We start from the raw sequence: 27,461 nt of genomic DNA, 5'->3' as shown, positions 1-27,461 counted from the left end.
CGCCACGAGGTCACCTGGGGGTGAGAAGTGTCCTCTGGATCCCCGGGGCCGTGGGAGTGGGGGTGCTGGGCGGTGCCGGGCTGGTAGCCTGCGATCAGGGAAGGCCACCTGCTCCCTGGTCTTGCTTCCCCATGTAGACCCCGGTCAGGCCCGGGACTGTCCCAGCCGGGCGGGCGGCGAGGGGGGAGGAAGTGACCGGGAAGTGCCTTTTCCTGCACTGTGCGCCCGCCCGGGCAGGCTCAGCCGTGCAGACCCAGGCTCCCTGTGTCCTCTGGCCCTCAGCTTTCTCCGAGTCATAAATTAAACATGCTGGGTTTGTCACTTTTGTTCCCCCTCACTCAGTAAAAATGGCCAAGTGGCCCAGGAAGTTAGATGACAGGCCTTGATGTGGACAGCAGATTCCTAGCACTGTTTGAAACTCTTGGCCATGGAAACGCCCCAAGCATCCGCGAAGGGCGTGATGGCCCCCACGGGCGCTTTTCCTTCTTCGCCCCTGGGTTAGGCAGATCCCAGATGCCGTGTGGATATTAACTTGAGGGCCTGTCCTGTGGTCAGCTGGGGACCCAGAACCCCAGCCGGCGTCCCCGCCCTGGGGCCCGAGTGACGCCCACCCCATGGGGCAGAGCAGGCCCTCCCATCAGGCTCCCCGTCCCCGCGGGGCCCTGGCTGCTGCCCCTCGCTCTCCCGCACCCCCGTCTGCCCCCAGACACGCGGGCCCCTCCTCCCGCCCCGTCCCTGGATGGCCTGACCCCCGGCCTCCAAGCACGCTCTGTCTGGCGTGGGAGACAGGGCTCCCCCGGGGCCCTGCCTGGGCGGCCTCGGTCCCTTCTGTCTGTCCCTCCTGCAGCTCTGGCCCTGGCGCCTGGGTCTGTCCCCCTCCCCACACTGCCCACCCCAGAGGCGGGGCTCAGCCTGGACCCCACACGTGTGTGTACATGGCCCCCTTCCCAGCAGTGTCTCGGCCTGGTGTGCAGCGGGGGGCTCTGGCTCTTAAGATGTGTTCTTGCCCCTGCCCCCGCATCCAGCACAGGGCTGGGCACACACCGGACGCCTGACCAAATCCAGCCAGAGAGCCGCCCGGCCAGCGCCCCGCTCCGCTCCTCAGGCCGTGGGTCCCGTGCTCGGACACCTGTCTCTGAGCAGAGGCTTGCGAGGGCCTCTGGGAGTTGCCATTGGCCTCACTGCGGCCTTGTGAACTGCACGGCACCCCTGTCTCATGGCTGAGAAGCGGAGGCACAGAGGGGCCCAGCCGCCTGCCCCAGGGCCCGCAGCCCCTGCCTGCCAGGCGCCAGACCGGCAGGGTTCTGGGCTGGCGTAGAAGGTCCAGGGGCAGCATCCTGAGCCCCCAGGCCCTCGCCGCGGGGGCCGCATGTGGAGGAGGGGAGCCCGTCGGCCACACCGCAGATTCAGGTCCTGAGAGGCAGGCGGGAGGGGTCAGGGTCAGACAAGGCAGGCGCCCCCCCAGGAAGAGACAGTGGAGGTGGGGGCGTCAAGCGCCGTGACCGGGGCCGGCGGCCAGTGCTTGGTCAGTTACATCCCCTCAGTGCCTCAGTTTCTCCATCAAGTAAATGGGCAGGTGAGAGGGCCCCTGCCTCGGGAGGGTGTTGCCTCCAGCTCTGAGCGCAAGCGCTGGGTGTCCGCACTGTCCCGCCCCGGGGGTGTTGGACGGGAGGCAGGTGTACGGGAACCCCGAGCGTCATGCTCACCTGTGCTGAGATCCCAAGACTGCCCTCCAGGGGGACAGACGTGCGCCTCCCGGGGTCAGCGGGGTCCCGAGGCCTCTTGCGGGCGATGCCCCCTCCGCTGTGGGCACCCAGCATCCCGGGAGGGCCGTGGACACCTCCAGAGGCCACAGCACGTGGGGGACAGGGCCCTGTGGGGGGGTGGGCGCCGGCCCCCCCACAACCGTGACAAAGATTTTAAGTCGGCAAGGACCTGGAGGATTTGCGGGTTTACGGGGCTTTGTGGGTGGGGGGCTGGTCAGGCAGCTTGGGGGCCCCGTCTGGGTGGGACGGCAGTGCTGGCCCGACAGCGTCCCAGGCCCCGCGCCCAGTCCCGGCCGACAGGGTGGGCCGCTGGCGGGAGGCCTGTGTGACGGGGCCTCCTCTCCGCCCGCCTGCTCTCCCGAAGCCCGTCTCCCCAGCCGGTGCCTCCTCCCTGCCCCGTCGGGCGTCCCTGGGGCCCGGCCCGGCCCTGTCTGCTGGAGCCTGCCACAGAGAGCTGCTTTCTTTAAGTCCCTTTTGCGCGTATGGAAATAACTAGAGGCCTCTGTATTTAATTTGGCTCAGCCGGGAAGACTTTTGGCCGTGCGTGTATATGTGTGTGTGTTCAGAAAAATCTTTCCAAGTGTGCCCTGGTGTCGGAAGCCCGAGTCCTCCTGAGGCAAACAGTCAGAACCAACAAGGGCTGCCCTGGCTTGGCAGTGGGGGCGAGAGTCTTGGCAGAGGGCGGCGGGCGGGAAGCAGTGGCCGGTGAGACACACGGACGGGGAGGGGCCGTGCCGTCTGCACTTGAGACACGGCAAGGGGAGCAGCGGTCCCAGCGCTCAGGTGAGCCGAGGGCGGGCTGAGAGGATGGAGCTCTGTGCATAACACCAGGGGTCCTGGCTCCCCACGCATGCCGAGGCTGGTCCTGGCCTGGACTCCACGTGTCCCCGTCTCTTTCTGGCCTCGAGAGAACCTCACAGGCTGTCCGCTGAGCCCTCTTGTCCCATGTGCAGAGCTGAAACAGCGCCCCGCGCTCACCTGGGTGCTTGCAGTTGGCACAGCGGGTCCTCACTGGGTCCCCACGCGCCTGCTGGGTGGTGGCGGGACCGATGTCCATTGCTTCAAGGAGGCCGTGGACGCCCAGAGCGGGGAGGCCACCTGCCCGGGGTCACTCAGCCCAGCAGTGGGGCAGCTGGAGTTCGACCCTGTCCGGCCTCCCCCCTGAGCCCGGGCCCCAAGCTCCCTGCGGGCACTTCCTGAGCTGCAGAGCAGCGTTCCCCACACAGAGGGTGAAGGGCGCTGTCCTGGGTGGGCGCACCCCAGGGTGTCAGCTGGGCGTCGGGTTCGGATGGACACTTTTTAGGACTTGCCTCATAGCTCAGTCGGTAAAGAATCTGCCTGCAACGCAGGAGACCCGGGTTCAATCCCTGGATCAGGAAGATCCCCTGGAGAAGGGAATGGCAACCCACTCTAGTACTCTTGCCTGGAGAATCCCATGGACAGAGGAGCCTGGCAGGCTGCAGTCCGTGGAGTCACAAAGAGTCGGACACGACTGAGTAACTAAACCACCACTCTCCACGTGAAACGGAGGAAGGAGGACGTCTGGTGAGTGGAAGCTCGGTGGCCACGACGACCACGGGATCATGGTCATCATCCGTGTGATGGCGCCACCTCGGGGGGACCCTCAAAAATCCAACTGTCGGAGGGGGCCGCAGAACGGAAGGCAGGGCCGTGCGTGAAGCCGTGGGAATTCCAGGGCCCTGCCCCCGGGGACTTGGTGTTCTAAGTCAGGCTCCCTGAGGACGGCTGGTCCCGGGGCTGCAGATCTGACTTCTCTCTGAGTCGGTCATGCGTGCTCGTCCTCGGCAAGCCTGTGGAGCAGACACGGCCAGCAGGACGGTGGTGTGAGGCCCGGAGCCCGTGGGTGTGGTCGGGCCGCAGGGAGCGGTGGGGACTGTGACCAGCGAAGAACAGAGCCCCTGTGGGCGCGGCTGACTCCATGAAGGGACATGCACCCACGGGGCCTGACCCTCGGGGCCCGTCTGGAGCTCTGTGCTGAGACCCCGTGAGCCCCCTCGTGGGGCCCCCCGGCCCCCCGAGAGCTCTGCGTTCTCATCGGCCCATGAGGAGACGCCGGGTGGGCGCCAGGCCTCCGGGGCTGACGCCAGGGTCCCAGATGGCTGGGCCCCACCCTCGTCTCTGTCCCGGCCCAGATGGTGCCGGCGAGGATAAAGGGCTTTCTCACAGCCCGTCTCTGCGCTTGGCTGCAGGGCTGGCGTCAGAGGCCCGGCTCTCCCGGGATGCAGGCCTGGCCCCCCAGCGTGTGGGGTGAGAGCCCCAGGCCGAGCGGGGCCCCCCGGGACTGATGGTGACGCCGTGTGCGTAGCACTGCGCCAGCAGGCCAGGCTTGACGGCCGGCTGTGTGCGCCAGCCCCCACCCAGAGCCCCGGGGCTCCCCCGCCAGCTGGCATCTGGCCCGCCTGAACGCGCATGTTTGCCGCCTGCCCGTGGAGGGAGTCGGCTCCCACCTCCCGTCGGGCCCCCCTTAGTGCCGGCCCGCAGGCCTCCCAGGGCCAGGCAGAGGGGGACCCACAGGAGCCACGCCAGGGTGTCCCCGCGGCGACTTTGTGACTCGAGGCCTGGAGAGCAGTGTTCTGTGTGCAGAACACGCATCTGTCCCTCCAAGAAACGTGCCAGGCCCACAGCCATTTGGGGCAGCAGGAGGCGAGCGCAGCAGGCCCCGTGCTGGCCACGCCTGCCGGCTGGGACCCAGAGATAGCTGTCTGGGGCGGCAGGAGGTGAGCGCAGCAGACCCCATGCTGGCCGCACCTGCCGACTGGGACCCAGGGGTACCTGTCTGCCCACCGGGCCCTGTGCAGGGTGAGCAGGGAGGGAGTGAGCCTGGCTGCAGGCCAGGGCGAGGTGGCCTGGGTGCCATGCCAGGGGCGGGCGGGGGTGGTGGAGAGGGGGGCCTGCCCAAGGATCCTAGAGGGCGGGTGTTCGGGGTCCCAGGCCCTGCCCAGGGAGGGAGGGTGGGGGTGTCCCAGGCCCAGCTCTGGACCCCACCGGCCCGTGGGCCTCATCCTTCGCGTCTCGGCGTGTGCTGAGCAGATGGATGGGTCCATCGAGCGCCCAGTCACAGGCAACAGCGCTCCTGTAGCATCGCCATTCACTCGTGCAGCCAGGGCTCTCTGAGCTCCCCGAGCCCTGGCCCCAGCCCCGGGGGCCTGAGCAGGGGGTGTGCACCTTCCCCCCAACACTGGAGCCAGCTCTCTGAGGCGGGGATGTGGCAGAACAGGCCTTCAGGCTCCCAGCCCACAGTGCAGAGCCGGAGGCAGCGGTGGAGGCGCGGGGAGACTGTGTGGTGGCCGCAGGATCCTCTTCCCCGCCCCTCCTGCCAGGGTGACCCTCACGCCCCATGCTGGCTATGCTCTTAACCCTGGGCCCCGCCGCGCTGGACCCAACTACAGCGTCTTGGGGATGACCTCTGACCCTCCGGCCGTCCGGGCTATTTTGATGGGAGTGACTCAATGCGGAGCTGCAGGGAGGTCCGGCCTGGCTCCAGCAGGCGGGCAGACAGACCTTCTTTATGTTCGGAGCAAGGCCCGTGCCAGAGACGCTGGACCTGCCTCCTACCCGGGGGCCGGAAGGGTGACTTGGAAACAGGCTGGCAGGCCAGGGCGAGGGCCTGGCAGCCCAGCGGACGCGTGTTCCTTCCCTCTGGCCATGCGCTGGAGAGAACAGGCCTGTCTGAGGAAGGGCGCGGCCCCGGCCCCCTGGAGGGGTTCCCGGCCGTCTGCAGGGCTCCTCACCCTGGCGCCCAGTCCCCTGATCTATGCCCCGCGATGGCAAAGCTGAGGCTCGAGCAGGGGGCAGGACCCCCCACGCAGACTCTCACCGGCTCACATTGGGACTCCGTGGGATGGTGAATGCCCTACGGGCCCCTGGGACCCAGGGCAGCCCCCCACGCCCCACAGTGCCGGCATCCCAACAGTGCACTTCTCCCAGTGGGCTCGCGGCCCGTCTCGCCAGCAGCAGCTGACCAACAGGGAGATGCTGGATGCTGGTGCAGGGAGCAGAGCTCTAAAAATAGCCTCCCGCTCAGAGGAGTCCATTGTTCCGAGTCCTGGATTTTTATACACGTACGCAAGCCGCTCCTGGAGGCCTCTGCGCCCATAATTAGCGCTGGTGCCACAGCCCAGGAGGCAGAGTGGGGCTGGACCTCGTCCCCAGCAGGACAGGCCTCGGGGCAGCGGGGATCAAGGCCGCAGTCCTTGCCCCAGAGGGGATGGGGCAGTCAGGCCAGGGAGCTGTGCCCACGTGGCAGGGAAGGCAGTGGCCAGACAGCCGGCAAGTTGGGGGGGGGGTGCCTTCCGTTTCCCCCCACCCCCCCACCCTCAGCCCCGCCCTCCTCCCAGCCACGCCCCTCCTCCCCGCCCCCGCCCTCAATCACACCCTCCTTCCAGCCCCGCCCCTCCCGTCGGCCCCGCCCCTCCTTCCAGCCCCGCCCTCCTCCTCCCCCGCCCTCAATCACGCCCTCCTCCCCGCCCTCAGCCCCCCCCCTCCTTCCAGCCCCGCCCCCTCTCGTCAGCCCCGCCCTCCTCCTCCCCCGACCTCACCAAGCAGCGTCCTCCCACCAGCACCCTCCATTCTTGGCCTTCCCAGCTACGCAGTGGCCTCTGCCCCCCCAGCCCCCCAGGGTGTCTTCTCGGACCCGAGGACAGGCATGGGCATCTCCCTGCTCCGGCCTGTCACTGGCCCGCGGCCCAGCCGCTTTCCCCTTCCCCCGTCACAGCCAGCGCAGGCCTCTTGTCACCAAGGGTCACTGAGGGTCGCTGCAAGGAAGGATGGAGGTGCCTTTCCAGAACACCACTGCCGTCCTCCCCGACCACCACCCCAGGTGCACCCGGGGCCCTTCCCCAGCCTTGCCCCAGCGCAGGGGTCCAGCGGCCCCTCCCTGTCGAGCCTTGTGGGGTCCGCAACCCTCGGGTTCCTGCAGCCCCAGGCATGGACCATTGGCCCTGTGCCCACGCTGGGCCCCGCCTCCGCTGCTCAGCCTCGAGAAACGGGGATCCTGGGCTGAGAAAAGCCCTCTGTCACGGCCCGGGGTCCCTCCTGGGTCCAGACAGCGGGCGCCTGCCTTCCAGGGAGCTTCCCACCTCGGGCGCTGGGGCCTGGCTCTGCTCGCCAGCCTGCAGTGCCCATCGTGTCTCCGTTACTGCTCCTGATGCTGTCGATGTAGCGTCCCCCGTGTCTCCAGCCCCAACCTGGCTGTGTCACAGAGCTGGCTTCAGTGGACGTTCACGGACCGGAGTGGCCATCCCAGGGAGAGGGGCTGTCAGGGGGCTCCTGGGGAGGTCAGGTCTTCCTGCGGGCTCCTGGGTTTCATGTCTACATCGTGGTCCCTGTGCAGCCCGCCGCCCGCGTCTGTGGTTTGGTGAATAAGACTTTCCGGGTCCTGAGAAAATCTCTAGAGAGGGCAGAGCTGGCGCACTCTTCAATCACTCTCCTCTTTAAACACTTTGTTTATCACTCTTGGCCGTCCTGGGTCTGGGTTGCGGTGCCCGGCTTCCGTAGTGGTGACGTTTCTTGCAGGTCATGGGCTGTTGCAGCAGGACCCTGGCCGGGCCCTCGTTTGGAGGCCGAGCACTCACTGTGTGCACAGCCCTGAGGTGGTGAGGACCATTCGCTGGTGTGAAACCGGGCTCAGGCCGGGAGGCGGCACGCCTCCGGGGGTCTTGGTCTTGGACTGTGGCTGAGGCTCTGCGCTCTCAGCATCGGTGAAGCAGGACAGGCAGATGGGTGTCCACCCAGGGCTGGCGGCCACCACTCAGCTCAGTGATGGATGCCACCCAGGAATATGTTCTCCACTCATTTTATCAAAGAGAAGCCAGAAATTGGGATGAATGAACATTCTTGGTAGCTAGTTCTAATGTAAGAAAGAAGAGGACGACGGTGACCACCGCTCTGTGTAGACCCACCGGAGCCACATGGGCAGGACTCGGGGGTGGGCGTCCAGGGGCGGGACTGGGGGGTGGCGGGCAGGGAGGGGGCTGGCCGGGTCACTGGGATTCCAGGCGGCCCACAGGTCACGACTGGCCAGGATTCCTTTAGAAGTCCAGTTTCTGGGGCCAAAGTGCGGGCTGACCCTTTGAATTCCAGGGATCTCCTGACACAGGCAGGAATCTGCTGCCAAATCTCCCGGGAGAGTCTGGGGACCAGCCCGGGTTGGGGGCCACGTGTCCAAGACCCTCTGCAGGTACCCCGAGTCTGCCTGCTGGACACCCCGAGGGAGGGCTGGCAGTGCCCAGCCAGAGGGTCCTTGTCCTTCCGGAGCCTGAACGTTATGGTGGGGAGGTAGAAAGGCTTCTGGCTTGCCTTTAAAAGCCCTGTTTCTAGACAGTCCTCAGTCGTGTTTGCGTGGGTTTTCTGCACAGAGATTGTAACTTTGGGTAGGTTCCAATCTCTGTGGCTCCGAAACCCCACCATCCCCTGACCCAGGGCCGAGACTGTCTCCCGTAAGTCCCTGCCCGCCCAGCCTGGGTCCCGCTGCACAGACCTGGGGTCCGTGTGGCAGACAGCACAGCCCTCGGGAGCCTGGGCCCTTCTAACACGGCTCCAGCGGCTGGGAGCGTGCATGCCTGCGGGTGCCAGACGCTGCTGTGTCTGGGCTCCCAGACCTTGCGGCACCAACGTTCCCGCAGATGTCGGCGTGGCGCTCCAGAGGTGCAGCCGGCAGGGTGGTGGGGGGCTGGGGCTCCCTGAGACTCAGGCGGCCTTGGAGCCGAGAGCTGGAGGAGGTGAGGGGCGAGCACGGTGGCTGTCTGGGAACACCCCAGCAGAGCGGAAGCACGTGCAAAGGCCCTGTGGTGGGAGCACATTAGGGTGCGAGGGGCTGTCCTGCAGAGCCTTCCAGGTCACTGGGAGGACTTGGCTCTGAGCCCCAGGAGGGGCAGCCGACAAGGGACCCGGTCCAAGCTGGGTCTCGACGGGTCCCAGCTGCTGAATGGGGGAGGCGGGGGTGTGGTGGGAGGGGCCGGAGGAGCCGGTCGGGAGGCTGTGGCTGGAACCCAGCGACGAGGCGGGGGCTGCATGGGCCAGGCTGGTCCTGATGCGGCGAGGTGGGGGTACTGGGGGCAGGCCGAGTGGTCCGATGCTGACTCTCTCGAGGGTGGCAGAGCCTGCTCTGCTGACGGGTCATGCGCGGAGTGTGAGCAAGACGGTTGCCAGGAGCAGCCATCAGGTTATTGACTGGAGCAGCTGGAAGGACAGAGTCGCTGTCAGCCAAGACGGGGCGGCTGGCGGGGGTGGGGGCCCGCATTCCAGGGGTCCACCGGGCAGCAGAGAGGGCGTGCCCAGGGCTGGACACGGGTTCATTCGGCTCCTCTCTGATCAATGTGTATCCCCATTAAAGCCGACTGGGGACCTGGGTGAAAGCCAGACCCTCCCAACCCCCACCCAGCCCTTAGGGCAGCCTTGACTGTCCAGAAGGCTCGGCCCCTCCCTCGGCTTGAAGACAGCACTCCTCGCTGCCCGAGCAGAAATCATGTTGGGTGTTCAGGTGGCTGTTTGGACGGCTGCGGCTCCAGCCTCCCCCAGTCCCTCAGCAGTGCCTGGAGGCCCTGAGCACTCACCAGAGGCCCTCGCTGCCTCAGTGTCCACCCAGCCTGACGTCCTTCTACCTGACCTGCCCACCAGGGGAGGTGCCCAGCATCTCCCTGAGAACGGGAGGTCCCCAGCTCCTCACCCCGGGAGGGTCAAGCCTCAGTGTCCCCTGGGGCCCATCAGTCCCTTCTGTGGCTAGCCAGGTGTCCATCCTAAGGACCACTTAGCAGCTGCAGTCCCGGCTGTGATGCTTTGGGCCTCCCTGGAGGCGGGTGTGGATGACCGGCGCAGGAGTAGCCTCCCGGGTCCCCGAGGAAGGCCGCTCCGCCCCTCCTTGCTGGCACACCAGCTCTGTGTCCCTTCACGCACTCATCTCTCCCTTCAGATCCAGCCCCCTGTGTCCTTGTCTGCCGATGCTCGGGGCCAGGCCAGCCCTCGGGGAGGCCGGCTGCCTCCAGGTCCAGGCACATCTCACAGACTTGAAAGCCTGGGAGGGTGACCTGCACTTGAATCCTGTCTGTGGTCTTAGCTCTGCAACTGTGGGCGCACCCTGAACCCCGAGTCTCCCTTCTCCCATCAGCAGAGGGCGGGGGAGCCAGGCCTTCTCCATGGGCTCACGGCAGGGATTTATATATGCAGACTTAGCTTGCGTTGTGGCACTCTGGGTGACTGTATGTGGGTCATGACCCACCACAAGCCAGCTCGGTCCCTGAAGAATGGTTTTCCAGACCCCGCGGGAATGCCTGCACTCCCCGAGGCAGCCCCCACCCCACCAGGCGCTGAGCTGCTGACGCTATGCCTCCTGAAGTCATGCTACCTTCACCCCATCTCTGCTCCTGTGGCCCCTCGATGGGGGACATGGACACCAGTCCCTCCCCACTCTCCCCTCCCCTTCAGACCCCGCCCTGGTCTGTCTGCGTCTGTCACCCAGAACCTAGCGCACAGCCCGACCCATCCCCTCCCCGTCCTGGGCGATAGACCTCTGCTAATGTGACCACAGAGCCTCAGGAGCCCCGGTGGGGAATGGGAAGGGAGAGTTTGTAAAGCCTGCTGTTGACTCTGGCTTGAACCTCCCTTTCTGAATCAGAAACCCTGAACAGAGCGTGGCAGAGGCGTGAGGGAGCACGTGTGTCTGGGAGGCTGTGTTGCTTGGGCCTGGGCACTCTGCCAGGAGTCTGGAGGCGGCTCTGGCGTGGACGTCTGACCACAGGCAGGCCTGCAGGTGGCTCTCCCTCCGCGTGGGGCTGGCCCTCTCAGAAGACAGTGGCGTTTCCAGATGATGTGACCACTGCTGGTGCCACGCACCCCAGGCTGGCTTATGTCATGACCACACACGACCCCAGGACGCCGGGCCCTGGACCCCTGCACCTGAGACCCGGCGACTCAGCTTCAGCACCCCACGCTCCTCGTCTGCGGAAGGGACAGTGGCCCAGCGCGCCCTGGTCCCAGGGGTGGCGGTTCCGTTACAGGCCATGTAGGTGAATCGCCCAGCTCGGCACCCACACACCCCGAGGGTTTACAGGGAGAGGTGTGTGTGTGTGTGTGTGTGTGTGTGTGTGAGCGAGCTGTTCAAGCCCAGGGGGTGTGAGCTCTGATCTCACTTGTGAGCTGCGTGTCCTCGGGGTGGGCCAACCTCTCTGTGCCCGTGAGGTGTGTCAGCGGTCGCGGGGACTAAACAGCCCTGACTCTGTAAACGTTGTTATTTCTGTCATCGGCCACATCAGTGCTAGGGGTGAGCAGCGGGTCCCTGCTTCTGCCCACAGCCTACTCAGACTGGCGTTTTTCTTAGGGAAAGTCATCCATGACCTCACAGGCCATAATTAGACGTCCACGTGGCCTCGGGCCCCCTGCCTGACTCACTCACCAGCTGGAGTGGGGATGTGGCATCTCAGCCTTGGAGCCGGGCCCCTTCCGGGGACCGCCCCCCTGCCCGTCAGCCCTTCAAGGAGCATTTACAGCTCCGGCCATGGGTGGTGTCCGCAGAAGGAGGCCCATCCAGCAGTCAGGGCGGGTGACCCTGGCCTGGGGATTGGCCCCCCTCCCCCTCCCACCTCTCACTGCTGGGACCTGCAGTCAGGGCCCTCTCGGTCAGAGAAGAACTGGAGACTGCACTTAGAAAGCGCTTTCCACGAGCCGAGGGCTTTTGGAAGGCTGTCTCCGTGTACTGACTGTACAGACGTCACTCCGTCAGTGGCAGGGGTCCTTCTGCCCACCTCTGACAGGTGTCTGCCCTGCTGCGGCTTCCACACCTCCAGGGACAGGCAGTTCAGCCACGCGAGAGCATCCTTTCTCGAGCCAGGCAACGCGGGTCTCAGTTCCGTCCCCGGAGCCGTCCGCCCTGTCCTCTGCCCGTAAGCCCGACAGAGGCTTGGCCGCCGGCCTCAGATGTCTCTGGCTGCGCGCTCCAGCCCTCGGTGGGAGGCGGCCTCGTGTTGCCGTTGGTGTTGGCACAAGCCCCCAGCCGCCGTCCGTCGTGGTCCTGCAGGAGGCGGTGCTCGCAGGCCTGCAGGAGCGAGTCAGGGACAGATCAGTGCTGACTGCCCAGGCTCGAGGGAGAAGGTGGGGGCGAGCGCCCCAGCCTTCGGAACCCACCTGGAGCTCCGGACGGTCTTTCCCTGTGAGCCAAAACCTGTGGTGGATGGCAGGGCCGGGGCTGTTCCGGCTTCTCACTCCGCATCACTGAATGGCTTCGCAGCCTGTGTTAAACTTGCATCAGCCGGAAAGGCCCCCCCACTCTTTTTCACAAGAACTTCCATCAGGCCAGATCTTCCCCCCTCTTAACGTTTTTTCCATTATATTGATGTGTAATTTATGTAAATCAGCCTCTTGTTGACAGGCATGTAGATTACTTCCAAGATTTTACAATCAGATATAACACAGCAGTGGAATTCCTTGCACGCGCCTCTGCGTACTGGCCTTGCTTCCTTTTGTGAGAATCTCTGGGAAAGGGAGGCCGGATCAGGAGCATCTGCCCAGAGTGCTGGCCATACCCCTGACTCTCACGGAACGCCCAGGGAACTCTGAATGGTTGGCGAACGGCAGCAGTGTGCACAGGGCCCGCCCATCCCTCGATCTGCGCGTGGCCCGGGGTCTGCGCGTGATCTCGAATCCCCGTGTGCAGCTGAGGGCTGACCCTGGAGTGTCCAATCCTGGCCAACAGACAGAAGCTTCCCCGAGAGAGGGGGTTCCTGGGTGGCGGGAGGTGGAGCCCACACTGGGCAAGCACCGTGGTGAGGAAGAGGTGTTCGGGGCTGCTGGGGGCTGGGCCAGCGGCCTGTGTCCCTGGGGCAGGCCGCCCTGGGCATCCAGCGCTGAGGGCTGGCCAGGACAGAGGGGCCTGAGTCATCGCCTCCATGGATTCAGCTCCAGCATCTGCAGGGTTGCAGTTTGATGACCAGGTCTAGCTGGTGTCCTGAAAAATTGAGGCCAGCGTGCTTGTCAGCACCCGGGTTTCCCCCCGTAAACGCGTCTTTGTGCTCACCAGGGCTCTGGCTCAGATTAGGGAGACCCTCTTGGGGTCTAGCGTGTCGCTTCTCTTCAGGACCAGGAAGGAGCGATGTTCCCTGGCTCAGGATGGTGCATGCTCTGCTTGCTTCTATCCAGTTGTTCACTGGAGGACGGTGTGTTGTGCTGGTCGCAGTAGTGTGGCCTGGCCATTTCTTATCAGGACGGTTTGAGGTTTCGATTTTTGGGGCATGCAGAGGCTGCCACGTCACACAACTCAAGTGGCCACTGTTCACGTAGAGTTGGCAGGACTTGGGGGCGAATAGAGGGCATGGGTGCCACGGAGTGGACGTAGGGGAGGGACTGGCTGGTGACTCGGCTCAGGACGCTGGCTCGGCCTCCGCAAGGTGACGGGGGCCATTGCGGGTTAGGTGTGGGGCAGGCGGGCTGTGCATTGGGGGTGGCGCACGTCAGAAGCCCCACTCTGGGTCTGGCGGGCCTCACTGGGGGTGGCGCACGTCGGAAGCCCCGCTCTGGGTGTGGCGGGCCTCACTGAGTGTGGCGCATGTCAGAAGCCCCACTCCGGGCCCTGTTGATCTGATGTGCATGTTGGCACTCGGGGAGTGTACCCAGCGAAGCAGCCAAGTGCCCTGTGCGCCCACGGAGCCTGGGCACCGATGTGGGCGGCAGGTGGCACGGGAAACCCAGGGAACGTGTACCGTCACACAACCTGTCGCCGCTGCGAAAGCAGAGGGGTGAGGAATGCCGTGGGGAGGGAGTGGTGGGGGCCTCCTTGGAAGGTGGCATTGAGCAAAGACCCCAAGGAGGTGAAGGCGTGGAGCGGGCTGAGATGTAAGACACGGGAACAGCCAGTGCAAAGGCCCCGAGGCAGGGGAGTGCTGCCATTTTGAGAAGAGCGGACCATCCCTGTGGGCTGGACCCCAGTGAGGCTGGAACAGCGTGAGCGAGGGGAGGGGGGCCGTGGCGAGGTCAGGCCTGGAGGGCGGTGTCTCCACACTCACTTGGCGTGCCCCCTCCTTTGTTGGGATTGGTCTGGCTGCTGTGGGAGGAGGAGAGGCAGAGGGGCTGGGTGAGAGTCCGGGGACCCGCCCTGGTGGCCCGGAGGTGCTGAGAGGCAGGTGGGTGGGTGTGTCTGGGAGGTCGGGCTCACAGGTGCCTGCCACGCATCCATTTGGCCCTGACGGAGGCCTGGCCCTCTCCCCGGAGCATCTCTGGAACCTGCTGGCCTGAGACGGTCAGGAGGTGGGTCACGGACCGAGCAGGAACCCTGGGCTGGCTCAGCCCCACAAAGGCCCCGTGCATCCGCGGCAGATCGGATCTGGAGCGAGGGCTCCAGCCTCGTCCAGCAGGGACACCACGTGCATGCGCGCCCGTGAGCCCAGCTGCACAGGAGGCCCGTGCCCTGCGCAGGGTCCAGGGGCGGCCGCCTGCCCCTCCCTCCTCAGCGCCCTCTGCCCCAAACAGGCCACAGGGGGCAGGAGGAAAGCCCTCCCACCCATGCAGACTTTTCCGAGACAGAGTGAGTGCAGGCTGGGGAAGGGGCTGAGTCCCTTCCCCTTCTTTGTCAGGGGGTGTCCCAGCCCCCTCCCCCGCAGGAGCGGGCGTGAGGTCGGGGTCTTCCCGCCCGGCCCTGCAACGCCCCTGCCCACCGCCGCTGTGGCTTCTGCAGCCTCGGGGCTCAGGGACCGTTTAAGGTCCTGGCAGGCTGAGTCCTGGCTGCTTCGCTGCAAGGACAGGGTTGCGTTTGCCGCGTCCCTCTTCTGGGGAGACAGAGCAGCCCTGATGGAAGGGTGTCCAGTGGGGGCGCATGGGGAGTGGTCCTGGGGTCTCCGGGAGGGGGGCAGGTGGAGTCTGCCATCAGCCACGTGCGCTCAGGGGACCCATCACCTGGGGCCCCCCAGGCTTCTGCCCCCGCCCCTCCCGCCATCCATCCAGGGCTGTCTCGGGGCGCCCCCGGCCCCCACCCCACACGGGCCCACGAGGCCCCGAGGAAGCTGCTGCCCGTGGCTGCTGGGCAGCAGGGGTGCTGGGCCTGTGGCCTTGGGCGAGCAAGAGCCCCTAACTCACGGCCACATCGGGGCTGGCACCCAAGGCTCTTCCCCGGGAGATGACCCTCATCACCCTCCACTGCTAGGCTGCAGGCTTTGCCGTAGGAAACCCACCGAACGTCCCCGCGGGCCAGAGCGGAAGGCTGGCGCTATTCTTAGATGGCCGGACAGCACGTGCCGGCTTGGTAGCAGGCGGGAGAGGCGCCCCGGGCACAGGTGCCTGTGGCTGGGCCGCGCTGGCCCCTCCCCCGGGAGGCAGCCAATGGCCTCACCTTCCACGCTGGGCAGCAGGGCCCCACCTAGGGCCTGGGACCACGCGGGGCAGAGCTGGGTGGGTGGGCCGGGCACAGGCTGCTGACTGCATTGTGGTGAAGAGACCCTGGAGGAAGGACCACCCACAGCCCGTGGGGCTCTGTGCCCTTCCCGAGGGACCACCAGGCTGGCCCCAGGGATCCTAGGATGCCCTGCGGGCCGGGAGTAGCCAGCATCGCTGGAGAGGCTGCCAGAAGGCCCCGGAACCTCGGTGAGTGTGGGGTGAGTAACCACCCCCACTCTGTGCCCTCATCGGGCACTTGGAAAGTTGAGGGGTGCACACAGGCCCAGGGACCAGGTCAGTGGGGTGGGGGAGCCCCCCGTCCTGGCCTCTAATCCCGACTCACGCACACTCTACCTGCGTGACCTTGGGCAGAGCCAGCACCGCGTGGGTGTCAGTCTGCTCTCCCAGAGACAGAGTGAGGAATCTGTCCTCGCGGACTGGCTTTAAGAGTTCGAGAAGACGCTCCGTGTCCGCCTCCAGGCCAGTGGTCACCAGCAGCACAGACAGGGCAGGCGGCTTCAGCACTTTCTTCCCCGTGGTTCACGAGCACGATGCTGAGAGCTGGGGGCAGGGCGGCCCTGTGTGTGTGTGCCCTAGTCTTGGATCAGGCCCCCGTGACCTCGTTTTACGTCCATCACTGTCCTCAAAGCCTATCTCCAGATACACGCTCTGAGCGGTTAGGGCTTGGAGCTTGCAGATGTTGGTGCGGAGGAACAAGCTCAGCCCATGACAGACGCTGCGCACAGCGCCTGCCGGCGCAGGCATGCAGCGGGAAGTCACTCTGTTCATTGTTGGTCAGAAAGCAAACAGAGGACTTAATCCTGGCAGTGGGAGCGCGGGAGCAAGGGGGTGGGGCCCGCGAGCCGTCAGTGAGCGTCCCCGGGCACAGCCTGCTCCGTGGGGGCCCATCGTGGGGGTCCGCGGAAGGGGAGCAGGTCCGTCAGGGCGTGGTGTCGGCTGTTGGGAGGTGGGGGGGCGGCGCTGTCCAGCAAAAGCAGGGCCTCCACGAGGGGAGGGGAGCCTTAGGAAGGCGCGGAGCAGCGGGTGGCCGTGGGCCCGGGGGTCCACCCAGGGGAGGGCGGGCTGTGGGCGGGTCGCCTGCCTGCGGGGCCCAGGGCTGCGGTCTCCCCCTCACCTCCGGCCTATGCTCTCTCCGCAGCGTTGAGGGTGAGGCCCCCGGCAGCGAGACCGGCACGTCGCTGGACAGCCCCTCCGCCTACCACCAGGGGCCCTTGGTGCCCGGCTCGGGCCTGAGCCCGGAGCCCTACGAGCACGCGCCGGGCGGCGCCTATGGGCTGTACACGGGGCCGCCCGGGCAGCAGCAGCGAGCGCGGAGGCCCCGGCTGCAGCACTCGACGTCCATCCTGCGCAAGCAGGCCGAGGAGGAGGCCATCAAGCGCTCGCGGTCCCTCTCCGAGAGCTATGAGCTCTCCTCAGACCTTCAGGACAAGCAGGTGAGCCGCGGGCCGGGAGGGGGCGGGGCGAGCGGGGCGGGGCGAGGGCGGGGCGGGGCGGGGCGAGCTGGGCGGGGCGGGGCGGGGCGAGAGCGGGGCGGGGCGGGGCTCCGCCCGGACCTTCAAGGCTGGGCGCCAGGCCGGGACTATTCCCCACCATTGAGGCCTCGGCCTTATCCCCCTGCCCTCGCGGTCTCCTCCCGACTCCCGGAGGGAACGGGCAGACGTGGGGTGTTCTGTCTGACCTTGACCTCTGCCCACTTCCTGCTCCCCCCACCCCACCCCGCCCCGTGCCGTTGCTGGGCGTCAGGACCTGACTCCCCCAGCGCACAGGTTGCACACAGTGGTGGCCAGTGACATTCCAGGGGTCCGGGAGAGGCCTGGACATTTGGAGGTCTGCAGGAGGGGCCCTTGGGGGAGGGGGAGGACAGTTCACAACAGAAGCAGCATGTCCTCTGAACAGCAGGAAGGCCAGGCCACTCATCCCACCCCTTGGTTTGCAGTTCCATGTTCTGGGGGGACACTGTCTCCTTACAGGCTGCGCCTCCTCCCCAGGGTCTTGGCCCAGACCCCCCACGGGGTCGGCATCTGTGTGCACAGCGAAGGGCGTGCCTGGCCTGCCCGCTTGGCCTCCTGGCTTTCCAGCCTTGTGGCGTTTGGCCCTGTGGTCAGGTCCACAACAGGAGCCTCTGTTCCGTTTTTCAGCTGCACCCAGATCCAAAGTGGATCAGGACAGTTTATAGCAACAGACGTCTATAGCAAGGCCATTAAAATAGAAGAGAGAAAGGTTAAACGGAGGCTAGTGGAGGTAATAATAAGCCTCTCGTGGCCTTAGCGTGACCACAGCTGTTCGTTTTTTCCCTCGCACGTTAGCCCAGTGCCAGCTGAATGCCAGACCCCATGCTGGTCGCTGGGGGGGGTCACTGGGGGCTGGGATGTGGCCACAGCCCTCGGGCAGACGCTGTGGTCCAGGAGACAGGTTAGCTGTGACAACACAGGTTGATTGCAGACCAGGGATGATACGAACCCCAAGAAAGAAGGAAGGGGAGGGAGGCTGGGTGCCTGTGAGAGGAGGCGGCTTGGCTGGGATGGGGGGAACCTTGCCAAGGCCCCTTGGAGCTGGGTAACCAAGGCCGAGGCCTTCCAAGAGAAGCTGACAGCAGGTGCAAAAGCCAGAGGTGGGTGAGCTTGCGGGAAAGGGCGGCCAGGATGAGGTTGGGCCAGGGGTGACGCTGAGGGCCACCAAGCGTGCAGCTCCCTGCCGAGCCTCCTGGCAGTCGCAGGGAAAATAGAAACGGGGGTGCAGGGTGACACGGGGATTTCCAGGTGGAAGCAAGGTGCCTGGTTCTGTGAGGGCTTAGAGCCTGGAGCGCACAGAGCCAGTGTTAGTGGCAGGAGCCCAGCGCACGGCCTTGCAGTGGCCACTGGCCCCTGGCCGCCACGTCTCCTGTGGTTCCCCGTCAGTGAGGGGGCCTGAGTGCCCAAGGTGGTGGCTCCCCTGCGTGGGAGGCCCAGCCTCGGGGCTCCTTGTCCTGCCTCGACTCAGAGCCTCTGCCCTCTGCACAACGGGCAGCTTCTGGGGCCCGTCTGCAGGCTGGACACAGGGTCCGGGGCGGGTGACACCCGTTAGGCGAGCGCAGACGGCTTGGGTTCCCTCCCTGCGCCTCCAGTCAGCATCCAGACGGGGCCTTGGGTCAGCTCTGACCCAGAAGGGAGGCTCAGGGCAGCTCTGGCCTACAAGGGGAATGACCCCGGGGGCCTGAGTAAGCACGGGCCTGGGTCGGTGTGTCCCCATGGGAGGCCGATAGGAAGGCCAGAGGGCTTCGAGGAGCAGCGCAGAGCCCACACCTGCCCCCTAAAGCCCCTTCTGCTCTTGCCCCAACCCAGGGGGCTGGCTCAGGCCAAGAGTGTCGCTGCTGGGTTCGAGAGGTCTAGAGTCAGCGGGACAGGAGGGGCCCCCACCCCCTGCCGAGCAGACCCAAGGGACCTAGAACCCAGGTCTCGGGGGGGGGGTGGAGGGGAGAGGGCTTCCGGGAGCCCAGCCGTGGGCCTGCGTCGGCCCCGAGGGCTCTCGGAGCTCTACTCCAAACCCAGGAAACAGAGACACCGCTCACAGATGTGGAAGTGAGGTCATCCCTTTGGACTCCGTTCAGTAACTCCAGGCAAGAGAAAACAGACCCGCCCTGGCTGCCTCCAGTCCCAGCCGGGCTGTGAGACTCGGTGTGATCCTTGTCCCGCCCCTCCGCCCCCAACTCCTCTCCTGAGAGGGGCCGCTCTGCTGCCCCCGCTTTCTGGAGGGCTGGCACGTCCGCGTCTGGGGGAGCTGGCGTCCCTCAGGGCAACTAGGGCCTACACGCGCCCCCAGTGAGGCTCTGAGCCCTCCCGCCCTGCCCGCCTCCCGGGTGGCTCTGGGCAGCCGTCGCCTCCCCTTGGCTGCAGCCTGGTTCCCACAGCATCTGCCTGGCTTTGTGCCCTTAGCTGGTGCCCCGTCTGTTCTGCACAGACCCTGCCTCTCGAGGGCGCGGCCGTGCCGTCCCCGCTGAGGGGACCGGGGCGCTGTGCGCCTGGGGTGTGAACACCTCCTCCCGAGGACCTGGGGCCTTTCCCCCCGTCAGGGGCTTGGTGGGCCAGCCTGCTCCTCATCCCAGGTCTTCTCTGCTTCTGGAAAGCGGGCTCTGGCCTCACCCTGGAGGGAGGTGTGGGGAGCAGCCCTCGGGCCGTCCTCGGTCCTGGGGCCGGCGGACTCCGGAGGCCCACAGGCCTCGCGGGAGAGTCCCACCGCCCTGCCTGCCTTTGGGCTGGGCCTGCTGTCATTCTCCTGGAGGGCGCCCTGGGGTCTGGAGGCCTGCAGGGGTGTGTAGGGTCTCTTCTCTGAGGCTCAGCTTCCCCGTCTGTACAGGAGGGGGTGTGTCCGCCCCTCCCAGGAGTGCTGTGGAGGGTCCCACGCCTCCTCCGCCCCGTGCTGAGGGCCTGTCTCGCCTGTGCCCGCCGCTGGCCCGTGAGGCAGGTTTGACTGGCTGGAGGGGCTGCGGGTCCAGACTTTCAGAGTCAGTCTGTGGACGAGGGCCCAGGCTGGCGACCGGCGCTCGGTGCTTAGGGCTGACTCAGGTCTCGGGCTGGTCTCCTAGCCAGCTCCCGCCACGGTCTCCTTGTCTCCCGGGGGACAGCCTGCAACCTCCTGCAGCAGCTCTAAGTGTCATTAAACTGCATGGGCCTGGTGCGCCAGGGCAAAGGCTGCTGCAGACAGAGAAGTCTGGGAAACCACCGCCCTTGAAAGGCTCTGAGAAGTCCTGCGGGGACTACCTGCTGTAACTGCAGCTCACCGCTCCTTTGTCTCCCTGGATCTAGGAGCCGCACTGGCACGGCGCCCGGCAGGTTCCTGGGTCGAGGAGCCGCGGGGGCCCGGTCTGCCCTCTGGGCCGGGCCGGGCCACCCTCACGCCCCTCTCCCGCCCCCGCAGGTGGAGATGCTAGAACGGAAGTATGGAGGCCGCCTCGTGACCCGCCATGCGGCCCGCACCATCCAGACGGCCTTCCGCCAGTACCAGATGAACAAGAACTTCGAGCGGCTGCGCAGCTCCATGTCTGAGAAGCGTCTGTCCCGCCGCATCGTGCTGTCCAACATGCGGGTGCAGCTGTCCTTCGAGGGGCCCGAGAAGGCGCACAGCTCCTTCTTTGAGGGCAAGCAGGTCTCGGTGACCGACGGGGACACCCCGCTGGGCTCCCTGGGGCCGGCCGAGTGTGGGGACCTGGGCCCGCCGCCCCCACCTGCCCTGCAGGCCCCCGCGCCCGCCGGCGACTTCACGGACGCCATCACGGAGCTGGAGGACGCCTTCTCGCGGCAGGTGAAGTCGCTGGCTGAGTCCATCGACGACGCGCTCAACTGCCGCAGCCTGCACGCCGTGGAGGGGGCGCCCACACCCGCCGCCGAGCCCTCGTCGGGCCTGCACAGCGCGGAGCAGCGCCGGCTGGACGAGATGACCGCCTCGTACAGTGATGTCACCCTGTACATCGACGAGGATGAGCTGTCGCCGCCCCTGCCTGCGGCGCAGGCCGGGTGCCGGCCGGCCAGCGGCGAGTCGGACCTGCGGCTGCGGGCCGGAGCCACCGCCCAGGACTACTGGGCGCTGGCCCACAAGGATGACAAGGTGGACACGGACACCAGTTGCCGGAGCACGCCGTCACTGGAGCCGCGGGCGCGCGTGGAGCACCTGCCGCTGCTCACCATCGAGCCGCCCAGCGACAGCTCCGCCGACCTCAGCGACCGCTCGGACCGCAGCTCGCTCAAGAGGCAGGGCGCCTACGAGCGCGGCCTGGGCGGGCCGCAGGGCAGCCCCAAGCACGGCCCCCACGGCCCCCCCAGGGGCCTCCCCCGGGAGGAGCCAGAGCCGCGGGCCCGGCCGCCGCGGCCCCTGGACGCCCACCTGGCCATCAACGGCTCGGCCAACCGGCAGAGCAAGTCCGAGTCGGACTACTCCGACGGCGACAACGACAGCCTCAACAGCACGTCCAACTCCAACGACACCATCAACTGCAGCTCGGAGTCCTCATCCCGCGACAGCCTGCGCGAGCAGACGCTCAGCAAGCAGACCTACCACAAGGAGACCCGCAACAGCTGGGACTCGCCCGCCTTCAGCAACGACGTCATCCGCAAGCGGCACTACCGCATCGGTCTCAACCTCTTCAACAAGTGAGTACCCCCAACTGCCGCCACCGCCGCCCGGCCTGGCGCAGCGGGGCAAGGGGGTCGTCGGGCCCTGGGGCTCTTTGAGCAGGGCCGGGTCTGCATCCCAGCGGGCTGGTCAGGGAGGAGGGCCCAGGCAGGCCCGACGCCCGCCGGGCGTGTGCGTTGGGTCCATGGCATGGCCGCGGTGCGGGGCTCTGGAGAGAGCAGGTCGAGGGCGGGAGACTGGTGTTTAACACAGACTATTCTTAGCGCGGCTGAAAATAGCGCTCCCTCAGAGGGGATGCTGGGGACGCTGGCAGCTCTGGCTGCTAAACCTCTGGCCTCTCCTCTCTGGATTTGGTGTCGCTGGACGCCAGCCTCATGCTGGCTCCTCGGGGGAGGGGGCACGTGGAGGGGATGTGGCCAGCTTGCCTGATGGCTGCTGCACTGTGAGCCCCCCCACTTCCTCTTCCAGATGGCAGTGGGGGGACTTGGGGTCACCCCCTACTCAGCTGGGACACGCAGAGAGGCCTATCCCGAAGGGCGGCTATGGGGAACCATGGGGTCACACCCGGGCCCCTGGGGGCAGGGGGGCGTCCCTGGCCCTCGATCTGCTGAGGACCATGCGTCCCAGAGCCATCGTGGGCACCTGGGGAGCCCTTGAGACTCCGTCTGCCCCCAAGCCATGGCCGGAACACTGTGTGAGCAGGGAGGCCGTCCTGCACGCTGTCCCAGGAGCCCACCCGCCTGCTCTGGGCCCCGCCGGTCCTGGGGCATCTTAGACCCTCCTGCGGGAGGCTAGGATGACCTGAGGGGCCCCGAGCTCCCCTCGTCCCCAGCAGGCGTCGTGTCCTGACCTGGGAGTCCCGGCCGGGCGGACCGGCAAGGGCCGGAAGAGCTGCCTGCCGGGCCCAAGCACTTTGGTCTCTGGACTCCCCCTGGCGCTGCCAGCCCTCTGCCACAGGCCACGACGAGCCGCCCTGCCCCCCCATGTCTGTGTGCGCGTGGGTCTGGTCCTCACCCTTCCTTCCTGCGTGCCCCCGTGCGTGCGGCCTCGTCTGTGCGAGTCATGTGTGTGAGCTGGAGATGAGCCTGCGTGGACGGGGCTCGGAGAGCGCCGGGCACACAGACTCCGGCCCGTGCCTCCCTGCCGTCCCGGCCCCCGCAGACATCCCTTGGGCACGGGCCACGCACACTGTCCTGCTCTGACACTGCCACGCGGTTTGCTGCTGGTGGCCGGGCGCAGGGCGCCCAGTGGCTGTTCATTGAAGTGGAGCCTGCAGCTGGACATGGGGACCCGTCTCCCCACACCCTGGGCAGCACTCAGCCCTGTCTCCAGTCCAAGTGTAGAGATAGTGTCTCTTGTTTCACTTTGGATCTGCCTGTCTCCTTCTAAGGTGGAACATCCATATTTGTGTCTTTTGGCCGTTTTGGTTTTTCCTTCTACAAAATGCCTGTTTCTATTTTTTGTTTATTTTTGTGTTATTTTTCTTTTTGATTTTCTCATTTCATTTCAGTTTAGTTCAGTCGTTCAGTCATGTCCGACTCTTTGTGACCCCACAGACTACAGCACACCAGGCCTCCCCATCCATCACCAACTCCTGGAGTTTACTCAAACTCATGTCCATTGAGTCGGTGATGCCATCCAACCATCTCATTCTCTGTCATCCCCTTCTTCTCCTGCCTTCAATCTTTCCCAGCATCAGGGTCTTTTCAAATGAGTCAGTTCTTCCCATCAGGTGGCCAAAGTACTGCGGTTTCAGCTTCACCATCAATCCTTCCAATGAACACCCAGGACTGATCTCCTTTAGGATGGACTGGTTGGATCTCCCTGCAGTCCAAGGGACTCTCAAGAGTCTTCTCCAACACCACAGTTCAAAAGCATCAATTCTTCGGCACTCAGCTTTCTTTATAGTCCAACTCTCACATCCATACATGACCACTGGAAAAACCATAGCCTTGACTAGATGGGCCTTTTTTGGCAAAGTAATGTCTCTGCTTTTTAATATGCTGTCTAGGTTGGTTCGATTTCCTAGTGGTTCTTTATATATTGTGGATCCTGATCCTTTGTAATTACAGAAATGTTTTCCTGTCATTGGCTGCCTTTTCCTAAAACTTGTGAAGTGGAATCCTTGTACTGTTAAGATCTGTCCTTATAAAGTGTCCAGTTCATCGGGTTTTAATTTTACACCTTTTAACTTTATGCTCTGTTGGTTTAACAGAAGTCACTAATTCTTTTTTACATTTTTTCTTCCTGAGATGTACTTGCCACGTAAGCTAGCGTCCAGCACACAGCACAACGACTCCCTGTCTGTCTACATATGTGGTCAGTTTATCAGCATTCTCTTTGTCTGCTACTTTGCTTTTCTGTGTTTTCTTTTAGGAGACTCCACCCCAGGTCATCACATAGTATTTAAAGTTAAAGTATTTCCTCAGGACTGCCGTAGTTTTGTTCTATATTCGTCAGTACGTCCGCCTGGTGTTTGGTTTGGAGAATGGTACTGGTGAGGAGTGTAGCTTTTATTTGGTGGAAGTTAGCTGGTCGTTCGCACACAGTTTATTGAAGAGTCTGTCCTTTCTCTGTTGACTTGAAGTCCCGCCTGATTCCTCCGTGAGCAGGGTCTGTGCTGGGATCCTGCCACTTCCTTGGCAGACACTCGTGGGACACCTCCTGCAGGCCCAGCCCTGTGCTGGGGGCCTGGCTGCGTCCGTGAACAGAACAGAAGATCCTCGTGAAGCTCCCTCCATGCCTGTGGTCAGGGGCTCTGTCTGTTCCTCTGGCCACATCAGGCGTTCAGTTTTACGTGCTCTCTTAGGGCAGAAGCCCCTCTTTTGTCCTTTTAAGCGGTCCTGGCTCTTATCGGCAGTTGCTCCCCGACACCGATTGTGGAATCAGCTCGTTAGGACTGTGGAAACCCCTGGTGGACTTTCCACGGCAGCCCCTGCGACCGGGGGGCCTCAGCCTGTTACACGTCCAGGGGCAGGGGTGAGGCCGGGCCGCAGGGTGTGTGTTAGTTCTCACAGTCTGTCCAGCTGCCCTGGCTGGGCCCAATGCAGGGGCTCGGCGGCCACGTCCCAGGACGGGCCCAGGACTGCAGAGCCTGCTGGCGGGGGGCGGCGGGGCAGAGGGGGTGCGTGGCCGCCAGACCCTAGCCTTGTGGCCGCCAGCTGCCTGCCCGGAGCCTCCCCGGGCCCAGAGAGGGCTGGTGGTCCGACCCTGTGCGGGGCCAGATGCCCCAGGCAGGCCACAGAGCCGCCGGCGGGAGGGCGGTGGAGCGCAGAGGTCCTGGTGGGCCCTGCCCCGGGAGGCCTGGCCTTGGCACCGCAGTCCTTGCCTTCCGGCCCAGCCCCCGCCTCAGCCCCCCGCCCTGCCCCACCACATTCTCCCTGCAGCTCTCCCTCTCCCAGGCCCCTACCCCCACCTCGCCCCAGGCGGCCTGCACAGCCTGCACCCCCACACTGGGGTCGCCTGGAGTCCGAGTGACGGGTCCCAAGCGGCCAAGCGGGGAGGAAACGAGAGAAACCTGTGACAGGGAGGCCGGCTGGCCGGGAGGGTCATCCCCGGGGCCGCGCCGTCCGCCTGGCATCCAGATGTGCCTCCAGCCCCAGGGCCCGGGCGTGTGGGCTCCTCCTCCGGTCAGCGCTGAGCCCCTTGAGGGGCAGGGTGCCCGGGAGCACGCCTGGGGCAGCTGGGAGCCAGCAGCGTCCCCCAGGCCGGGGACCCAGGAGCAGTGTCCACTGCTGGCTCCTCGGGGTCAGGGAGTCCTCCACTCGCCAGCCATGTGCCGCCTGGGCCAGGAGACCCCCTACCCCCCTGCCTGACCTCCGGCTGCAGCCCCCATCCTCTCGGTTGCTGGGAGCTCCTGGTCTCTGCCCCAGTCTGCTTAATCCGGGTTCCTATCCCGCAGTGTCTTCTGACAGCTGCCCAGTGGACGCGCCTGCTCTCACCTCCGCTCAGGCCGAGAGCCAGAGCCCTCTGGCTCACCCGCGGCTTCACCAGCGGGAACACCATCATTGCTGCCCCCAAACCGTGTCCTAAGCTGCCCGAGTCACCCCCACTCCCGCCCGACTGCCAGGGGCTCCTAGCTGGAACCCCCAGGGCAGGCAGAGGGCCCCCAGGGTGCACGCCTGCCCTGTTCAGAGCATGCCGGGCCTCTCATCCCTGCTCCAGGGGGGATAGACAACCCCAAGGGCTGCCCACTGCCCCCTGGCCTCCTGCCCAGACCCTACTCTGAGCCCTGGAGAAGCCTCACGCCCTGGGATCCTGCAGAACCCATGCCCACCGCAGGGCCTCTGCATTCGCTGTCGCCCCCACGAGGAAGCTCCCCCACCCCTCCGGTCATTCTGCCTCCCTTGCAGGAGCCCCTTCATCCCTCGCCTGACCCCCAGACAGGGGGCAGCAGCGGTCACGCTGGGCGCAGGGCCGGCCTGGTCCAGCCCCACCATCTGGAGCGCCGCCTGACAGAGCTGGCACGCCTCACTTAAACCAGGGGCGTCCCCACTGCACGGAGCTGCGAGCTCCTGATTTGGGGAGGGTACCCGGCAGCCACGATACTGGGTGACCTTGGCATGTGAACACGGGGAGGAGAAACCAGGGCAGAGAGGGGAGCTCAGGACGCCCCAGGGCAGCAGCAGGAGGCTGGGCTGGACCAGGGCACGCGCCAGGGCCCCAGGGGCCAGGCAGGCCCCGGGAGGAGGTTGGGAGCACCTGGGTAGGGGAGCCCGAGCCTGCCCTTCCACCGTTGCCACAGAGGATATGAGCCCAAGGATGCCAGGCTATCTCGGAAACCCAGGTTCTCTGTCCAAGCTCCTGATTTCTAAACGTTGGCGATTGCTGGACTTGCTTTGTTAACGTTGTGAGGGTGTTACAAGACCGTGGGCTCCCCTGGGGGCGGGGGCCGGGGGGCCGGCAGTGAGGTGGTGTCAGCCGTCCGTGCATCAGCACCTGTGGCCAGGTGGGAATGGGGACCCTGGGCCACCCCTCTGCGCCAGGACCGAGCGGCCCCACAGGTCGCTGTCTGCCAAGCTCGGGCACAAGGCTGATAGCACAGTCCCCTCACAGCCGGAGGCCGGCCCGCACGTAGAAACACGAGGTCTGCAGGGTCTGCCATCAGCACGCGACAGCAGGGAGCCCCGGCTCTGACCGCCATGCCCCCAGAGTGCCCCGCAGGGGCTCCAGGCCCGTCCAAGGCTCCTGCTTTCCCGCCCTATTTCTTCTGATCATGAGCACCTTCCCGTGAGGTCAGCCAAGCTGGCACCAGGCCCCGAGGTCCGGGCCGAGGGAGCAGCCTACTGGCTCACTGCCCGGTCCCCAGAGGCCCCCGGGTCCCAGGGCGAGTGGACACTCAGCCCCTTCCCAGGCCTCTGAGCGCAGCGGGAGCCGGCTCTGAGCCTCCGTGTCCTCTGGTGTCGTGGAGGTTTATCTTAAACCTCCAGGTTCTTACCTACTGTGCGCCACGTTCCAGGTGCCCGCCCATGTTAACACACCCGTCCCAAAGGGTGGTCCCGGCTCTGGGAGGCCACACAGCTGTCAGGCGCCTGGGCAGTGGGGGGCGGCGTGGGGGCTGAGCCGGCGTGGGGGGTCCTTGGGGTACTGGCTGTCCAGCCTGTCCTCGGGTGGTCAGCGTGTGCTGGGCGGGGCCGCTCTGTGCCTGCCCCTCGCTGGCCCAGGCTGGGCGTGGGGCCTGGACAGTCCCAGGTGCCCCGGGTGGTGGAGTCAGGCTGGGACAGGACCGGGTGCCGCGGAGGCGGCGGGGGCAGGCGCGCCCAGCTGAGCCTGTCTCTCGTCCCCCAGGAAGCCCGAGAAGGGCGTTCAGTACCTCATCGAGCGCGGCTTTGTGCCTGACACGCCGGTGGGGGTGGCCCACTTCCTGCTGCAGCGCAAGGGCCTGAGCCGGCAGATGATCGGCGAGTTCCTGGGCAACCGGCAGAAGCAGTTCAACCGCGATGTGCTCGAGTGAGTGGCCTGCCTCTCCCAACCTCTCCCCCAACGCACGGGGCCCCGGGCACCTCCAGTGGGGCGGGGGTCCCACCATCTCTCCCCCAGATGCACACAGATCCCAGGCACCTCCAGCCCCGTCCAGCAGGGCCAGCCCCACCCCTGGTCCTGTGGCCTCTGTGCTGACGTCCTGCGGTGCAGCACGGGCAGCCAGCCCAGCTCGGGCCCCATCCTCCTCCCTCTCCTGCCAGGAGATGGGGTGAT

At 65.8% G+C, this 27,461-nt stretch overlaps 1 protein-coding gene across 9 annotated transcripts in view; it reads left to right on the top strand.

The window, feature by feature from the left end:
• The window catches only part of IQSEC1 (IQ motif and Sec7 domain ArfGEF 1), a 277,893-nt gene that overhangs the window by 230,979 nt on the left and 19,453 nt on the right, over positions 1 to 27,461 (top strand). For all 9 annotated transcript variants that reach the window (XM_070463465.1, XM_070463464.1, XM_070463468.1 and 6 more), the window contains 3 exons: positions 16,300 to 16,594; positions 20,055 to 21,283; positions 27,054 to 27,215. In XM_070463465.1, the coding sequence (XP_070319566.1) occupies positions 16,300 to 16,594; positions 20,055 to 21,283; positions 27,054 to 27,215 (1,686 nt within the window). The remainder of the gene's footprint in view (positions 1 to 16,299; positions 16,595 to 20,054; positions 21,284 to 27,053; positions 27,216 to 27,461) is intronic.

Source organism: Odocoileus virginianus, unplaced genomic scaffold (assembly GCF_023699985.2).
Source record: "Odocoileus virginianus isolate 20LAN1187 ecotype Illinois unplaced genomic scaffold, Ovbor_1.2 Unplaced_Contig_3, whole genome shotgun sequence".
In the NCBI taxonomy this organism is placed as follows: domain Eukaryota; kingdom Metazoa; phylum Chordata; class Mammalia; order Artiodactyla; family Cervidae; genus Odocoileus; species Odocoileus virginianus.
This window is presented reverse-complemented; position numbering and strand designations above follow the sequence as displayed.